Here is a 7,772-nt window from a genome sequence, read left to right on the forward strand (position 1 = left end):
TCACATAAGGACCCACTTGGACTGATGCTTTTGAAGCACCTGTGTTTGTGTTCACTTCACCTCATTGTTCCATGGCATTGACGGGTACGGCCGACTGGTCTGGGTCTGGACAAATAGGCGGATACCAGGATTCTCGTCGTCTGGACAGTACTGGAGGTTTGTTACTTTTATTTAACCCTTAATATCTGAGGCCGATTCTACAAATGCCTTCTAAGTGAGTTTTTTAAAGATGTTTATTTTTTTTAAAATCAAAAATAGCTGCTGTACATGCTGGCAGCGCGTCACTTGTACATCTGCCATGTTTTTAATAGCCAACTGAAAAACCTAAAATAACACAGATGCCCTCCCAGTTTTAGTTGGTGTCTATTTGTAATTCTGCTTAATGAAATGACAACTGTCGGCTAAATATAGGCTAAATATAGGGTTAAATCATGGTTGTTTAAAAAAATCCTTCTTGTTGTCATTTTGGTTAAACATTCTTTTAAATGTAACTTACTGCCAATTCAATTTTATTAAAGTGTCAAATCACAACAAGTTGTCTCAAGACACTTTACATGTAGAGAAGAGACCCGACAATCCCACCCTGAGCAAGCAATTCTGCGACAGTGGCAACGAAAAACTCCTCGAAACGTCAGGCAGACCCCAGGCCAGCCTGCCAGACTTGGAATGTGTGCCCTCCAGCAGTTGCTCAAAGAATTGTACAGTTATTCTAACAGTTTTGTGGCAACAACAGCCAACCTGCACCGTGGAAAGTTTTTTTTTTGTGTGTTTAATATACGCCCAGCCTTTGATGGCTGGCCATGAAAACGGCCAAATATAGGCTTTATTGTCTCTAGCTTCATTTGCTTGACAACCCCACACTGTCGGTTTCACAGTGATTAGTGTTAGACAGGGGAGCATAATCTACATAGTGCAGAAAGCGAATTTTATAACAACACTTCTCAATAGTGTTCACTGTTCATCCCAGGCCTGTTTCACACGTCAATAATTGTGTTTAAAGCACCACACGTGTGTACTACTAATTAGTACTATAGGATCTGCTACTACTACTGTCCTGTATCTTACAATCTCAGCCGGTAGGCATGGCGACTTCAAACCTGAAGCCAGATTTTGTGAGAGAAATAAGCAACCAGCTCTAAGGAAAACAAGCCCAAAGGAAGCGACTACATGAGCTTACATCGGCTATTTGAAAATGGCCGATATACAAGCTCATTGTGAGCTTGTAGATCTGCTAATAAAAAAAATAAAAATGTGAAAAAATTGACACTTGTGGAATATTTTTGAAATATGTTACAAACACAAATTGGGTACAGTCAGGCCAGGGCTCCCTGCCACAAAACAGCTGGGGGGGGGGGGGGGGGTGATACATATTAATTTGGGGGTCCATCATCCATGACATGAACATATTTGAGAACCACTGGTTTAAACATTAGTAAACAAGCCCAAATAAGCAACTACACTTAACAAAGAAGCACAAAAACGCAACCTTCAACTACCAATACAACTTTACAGAAAAAGAAGCCCAGAGTCGCTTATAATAAGCGGACATGGCAACACTGCATCAAAAACCTGTATTGCTGAATTACAGCAATAGTTTGTGTTTGAATGAGTCAAGCTTTGTCATTCCACGTTGCTTCAGAGACCTGACACACCTTGTTTGGGGAAACCTGCCATGTCGGGTCTTTGTTTCCGTGCAGGTTTATGGTCAGGGAGATGTGTCTGTCTATATGTTTTCATTATTAAAAGCTAAAGTAGCATTATATTAAAACAACTTTAAAGAGGAATACCACTCAGAATCTTGTGTACTGGTCACTGTAAATGAAAACCAGACTGGCTCAAAGCCAAACAGAACTGACTACAAATCTAGTTGTAGTTCTTGTTTATCTTACAAGGATTAGAAGAGACGTGTTTTTGTGTTATGAATGTTTTGTTCCTGAGTTATTAATCCCGGAAGAGTGAATCTCTGTCCAACTTTACTCAACTATGTAGTAGCCTATTGCCCAGACCACCTCCACTGACACTGAATGAATGGGGTCAGACTCAGGATCAAATGATATTATACATTTTAATATAAAGCACATTGGTTGTATTTTTACATCAAATGTTGACACGTTTTGTTTAGACTTCATTGTCTAAAGCTCCAGATTTGTGTTCTTACTGGATTGTGTGGTGATTCACAGGCTTTTGGGGAGGTTAAAGGGATAGTTAACCCCCAAAATGACTTTTTTTTTGGTCGCATTCCTAAGGCAATAATTTGATGACCAGCTGCGGTTCCGGTAGGAGACACAAAGAGTCTCCTTTGTGTCTCCTACCGGTCCGCTGGTCATCAAATTGTTAGCTTAAGAATGTGACAAAAACTAAATATACATGAATTCAAGTCTCCATGGGGTGACTAATCGATAGAAAATAAGTTATATTTTGGGTGAACTACTCCTTAATATTAACCACACACATAACCTAATTAATCTTTAATGCGGCACTCCACATTGATTTACAAGATGCATATAGCATGCTGACATTTGTATGTATGTAGTTGCATCAATATTTCTTAAAATAAATGTAAAATGTGTTATATTTGAGAGAACGTGTGTTACCTGCCTTGTTGACATATTTTAAGTCAAGGTTAACGAGCGTAACCTGCCTTGTTGACATATTTTAAGTCAAGGTTAACGAGCGTAACCTGCCTTGTTGACGTAACCTGCCTTGTTGACCTATTTTAAGTGAAAGTTAACGAGCATATCTGAGAAAACAATTGGTCCATTTGGAGTGAACAGAGTTTCTTTACAGTCGCACCATTCTGTGGGCTACTCTTTTAAAAATGAGTTTTCATTGAATCATAGCCGTGTAATTGGATAACTGTATGTCTGGCTTGAAATGTACTTTCACTGCTCTTGGTAAAACTGTACAATTTCCCTCTTAAGGGCACGCTCCCACCACACTTTTATTTTACCTCTGGGGCGAAATCTGCCAATGCTTTGTCAATGCAATTGCGTGGATTCTTGGAAAAAATCCTCAAGACTATGAATCCACGCATTTGCATTGACAAAGCATTGCCAGATTCCGCCTCAGAGGTAAAATAAAAGTGCGGTGTGGCCGTGCCCTAAGAGGACAAATTCACTGCCAGACTTATTTCTGGCTGCGTTTGTACACTGCCAGCAATTTAAAAACATTTAACTTTCAACTGGTCACAGAAAATGTATATTCATTATCATCGCTTGTCCGACCGTTTGTAAACACACACGGTGTCTGTGTGCGTCGCCCAGAGAAATACATATTCCAACAGCGACGGCCCCCTTCCCTTCTAACAGCATGTGAATATAGTACATTTCTCACCAAAAATGCACGCTTTTCTTACCTTTTCAACTGGTGACGTTATGACGTTATTTCCGGATCCTTGTGAGTAGAAACTGAAAGTGATCACTCGGGTGACGGAGAACATCTTTTATAAAAACAATAAGAAGTCCTTGGCAGTGTGGGCGTTTGGACGATGTTTTGTCATAAGTCCTTGGCAATGAGTTATATATCATGTTACCACAGAAACGTCACTTTATTTTTATCGGACAAATGCATGTGCCTTGTGTGTGTGCCAGTGAACATGTGCCACATATTGAATAAATTATGCTCATCTATTCACTCGGCTGAGTGGAGTGCAATTTTATTGTTCTCCCCATACATGTTTACCATTTTCTTTTTCAGATCAAAGTAGAGGGTTATTAATCACTTGAACCCTAGCTTCCATGTTCTGGGGAGAATATTGGCCAAAATGGCATATCAACTAGCTCAACATGTTGCAAAGCGTTGTGAACATGTAGATAGTATAGAGGGTTTTCGCTTTGACTGGGTCCACTTCAATGTTTGAGATCATCCAAATGCCAGTGACCTGATGCCTCAACTAACCTCTAATCTTCCACTTTTAGGTTGGCAGTACGGATCTGGTTTAAAGATGGATTTCAGTACAATAAAGTCATCAGTTGCACACTTTGCACAGCTGTATGATGACTTCTTCAAACATTCTGGTGAGACTTGGTCCATTTTCTTATTTTGCTTACTTATAGATGTGGGGGGAATGGGAGAACTTGCACCATAACTGCATATGACTTGAACATGTTAAAAAAAACTGATTCTATTTCAGACTCCAGGACAGTGGACTGGTTCCTCATTTCCTCGCCTATACCCCAGACTATCGCCATCTTGGCATACATCATCTTTGTCACATCGCTTGGGCCCAGATTAATGGAGAATCGCAAAGGATTTGACCTCAAGAGAGTTCTTATAGTCTACAACTTTGGTGTGGTGGCCCTCTCCCTCTATATGATCTATGAGGTGAGTTGATGTTGCCCACTGTTCATCAGCTTTAAATTGATATCTAAAGTACTTCATCAATGTGTTATTGTAAACCTTTGGGTCTCAACTACATGCTATATATTGTTGCCTTTCATATACCCCAGCCACAATGGAGCATTGTCAATGACGGCGTATAAATGAAGCATTACTATTCATGCGCTTTCCTGATGCCATATTCCTTTTATGGAAAGTAGGTAGACTGGAGAATCTCACTGTGTTCTCCAACTTGGTGTAATACTTAATCGAAGCTAAAAAAGAAACAACTATCAATTGCAGTGGGAAGGCAGGTGTGGATGATATTCTCAGGGTATTATGCCTGCAAGCCTTTTGGGTGTCTTTTTGACGTGGGGTTAAAACCTGAAAGGCAGGTGTGACTTCCTGTAAATGTTTAGACAATACCTCTTTTAACAAGTGGATACTGATATGTACCTCCTTTGTTCTCATTCTTCATCCCCAGTCAAATATATGTTTTTTCCTACAACATAACCGTACCCTGTTTTAATGGTCATAGCATGAACAATTCTGTTCTTTGAAATAAAATTGTGTGTACACACACACACACACACACACACACACACACACACACACACACACACACACACACACACACACACACACACACACACACACACACACACACACGCTCTGTAAGGTCTAACGGTATCTCCCAGATTTGCACTCTATCTATTGGGTACATTCCCACCCCTGATGCCAGTTGCTGATGAGTTTTGTGCACCTTGTTCCTCTGTAGTTTGTGATGTCAGGCTGGGGTACTGGATACTCCTTCCAATGTGACATAGTGGACTACTCAAATTCACCACAGGGCATGAGGGTAAGTTATCTTGGTTCAATCTGCATTAGACTTGGTAGGCAAATGTCTCATTCCTCCATGTTGAGAATGAGATACTCAGTCTTCCATGACGGACTCAGTCTTCCATGACAGTAGACGTGGCAAAAGTATCAGTACAATGGGTTTCCAGGACCCTTGGTTTACATTTTTGCAATGAATATTAACACTTTTTTTTCCTGTCTCTAGATGGCAGCAACGTGTTGGCTTTACTACTTCTCAAAGTTCATTGAGATGTTGGATACAGTAAGTGGCATAGTATTTGTAAACGCAATGAGTTTCCTTTACACTGTGTTGCAATAGTGGTGCCTTATGTTACCAGCTTTTTGTGTGTGTTTTTTTTAAATTAAGACATATTCCCCCATAGTCTGTTCCATTTATCACTTTCCACTCCCTGTCCTACATCCCAAACCCCCTCCCCCTAAATAAGACACAATGGAAAAATAACCACTGCACAATACATGACAGGCATTTTGCTCTTATAAGTTTTAACTTTTGGATGTGTATGTTTGCCAGATCTTCTTTGTGGTGAGGAAGAAAAACAGCCAGTTGACATTCCTCCATGTATTTCATCACTCGATCATGCCTTTCACCTGGTGGTTTGGAGTTCGCTTTTCTGCAGGTACTGTGCACTGTTTTCTCTTTGAATTCTGTTATTTGACTTTATTGAAGGTATCAGCAATTATGCAGCCGATATGTCCCGAATGTTAACAGTTTTCAGCTATTTTTCAAGCTTTTTGTATAGGGAATAATTGTTGTAAGTTGTAAAATCATACAACAATGCTTATATAACTTAAGAAATTAGTTAGTAATCTATAATTTGATATACACAGAAACAAATGACAAAAAAGATGACATAATCGTGGCACTGGTTAACAAAATGGCGGACATAATTCTCTGCATGGGATTGGCTGGGATGAAAATCACGTAAAAGTCGGCGGGCTATTCAGTGGCCCATGAGTTCTCATTATTCAAAAATGTTATAGAATTGATGTTGGAGAACCCCAAGTGAAATGTCATGTCTCGTTCAAATTACTTAATTAGTCATGTATATATCCTAGTGGGTGTTCATTTGTCTGCCTAAGTTAAATATTCTCAAATAGAAACTTTAATCAAGATGTTTCCTTTATGGCATTCTTCGTTGCATGTCCTGATTGCCATCACCTTGTATTGTAGGTGGTATGGGAACATTCCATGCCCTGCTGAACTGTGTGGTCCATGTCATCATGTATACATACTATGGCCTGACTGCCATGGGCCCCAGTTACCGAAAGTATGTCTGGTGGAAGAAATACCTCACCACTGTCCAGCTGGTATGTACAATTGGTTTGTTGGCTGGTCTGACATGACATTAGTTCACATGTACAGCTTTGATGCCTAGTGCACAACGCTAAAGTAAATTGGGTGTATCTGAGGTTATGAGTGACGGCTGTCAACTTGTGACTGCTGTCATAGTGACGAAACGGACTATGGAAAGTATTAGTTTAAACTAGTAGATTTAGATGGGAAATGAAACCATATTGGGCATCTACAGTAGGTGGCCAGTGACTTTGACCAGTTTAACTTTAAAAACCGTCATGCATGTCACACAAACGGAACGCAATGCGTTTGGTTGATATAACAATGCTGCCGAGCAGTGTTGTATGCCTGAGTTTGAGAGGACGTCTGCCAAAATCCACGGAAGTAAAGCTTGATGAATCGGACTGTGAAAGTGGAAAGTTGCAGGAATGTACAAAATGTGTGCGGATTACAAACTGTTTTAGACTATGGTAGATGTGAAAACACTGATGCTACCCTCCAACAACACGTGGCCTGTGGTTATTTTTAAATGTGCTGCCTTTAATTTACTTTGATCAATCATTGCCTTCTTCTGTTCCTTCCCAGATCCAGTTTGTGTTGGTGACCACTCACATCTCTCAGTACTTCTTTATGCGAGACTGCCCCTACGAGTTTCCTATCTTCTGCTACATCATCTGTGCCTACGGCCTAATTTTCCTGTTCCTCTTCCTCAACTTCTGGTATCATGCCTACACCAAAGGCAAGAGGCTTCCCAAGAGCCTACAGAATCAGACCTGGGAACACCATTCCAATGGAATTATGAATGGCAATGCCAACCATGACAAAGATGAGTGATTCAGAACTCCACCTTTTGGGGGGTGGGGGTGGACCTAATCAGCAGACCACTGTGGGAGTCAGCTAGTTTTGCTTCAATTCCTCTGGACTGTACTTTTGTTTACACTCCGAATTGTATTTGCAAAGGCAATCTAAATTATGACCAAAGCTGTATTAAGACGTCTATCAAACCTATTTTCTTTTAACCAAAGTTGTGCTTGTTTTGCCACTAAAAGTAAAGTCTAATTTAGTTCTCACAAAGGATGCATAATCTTCTGGCAGTCTTCTGTAATTTCTCTCTAGAAGTTGTAGTCTGAAATCGCATGCCCGCATTCTGCAAAAAGCATCCAAGCTGTTGAAACTGAACAACCCAATCATAATGTTTTTGCAAGACTGTTTTGAGGAATTGTCATTTTGATTTGCACTGAAATATTTCAGACCAATGTGTAGGCTTAGTGCAACATATTGA

General features: G+C 40.2%; 1 protein-coding gene across 1 annotated transcript; it reads left to right on the forward strand.

Moving 5' to 3' along the window:
* Nucleotides 1–30: 30 nt before the first annotated feature.
* Nucleotides 31–7,772, forward strand: elovl7a (ELOVL fatty acid elongase 7a). Its single transcript, XM_084054657.1, has 8 exons — nt 31–156; nt 3,918–4,016; nt 4,133–4,323; nt 5,096–5,176; nt 5,381–5,437; nt 5,708–5,813; nt 6,368–6,504; nt 7,076–7,772. Exons 1-8 carry the CDS (start codon nt 72–74, stop codon nt 7,322–7,324), a joined length of 1,005 nt encoding a protein of 334 aa, XP_083910783.1. The 5' UTR covers nt 31–71; the 3' UTR covers nt 7,325–7,772.

This window comes from Gymnoscopelus microlampas, assembly GCF_963454915.1.
Source record: "Gymnoscopelus microlampas genome assembly, chromosome: 4".
Classification (NCBI taxonomy): Eukaryota; Metazoa; Chordata; class Actinopteri; order Myctophiformes; family Myctophidae; genus Gymnoscopelus; species Gymnoscopelus microlampas.

What these genes read in the sequence shown, in the direction of transcription:
- elovl7a (XM_084054657.1), top strand. Translation starts at nt 72, where the DNA reads ATGGCATTGACGGGTACGGCCGACTGGTCTGGGTCTGGACAAATAGGC. An exon ending in ATTCACCACAGGGCATGAGG is followed by an intron (nt 5,177 to 5,380) that starts GTAAGTTATCTT and finishes TCCTGTCTCTAG; the next exon opens with ATGGCAGCAACGTGTTGGCT. An exon ending in TGGAGTTCGCTTTTCTGCAG is followed by an intron (nt 5,814 to 6,367) that starts GTACTGTGCACT and finishes CTTGTATTGTAG; the next exon opens with GTGGTATGGGAACATTCCAT.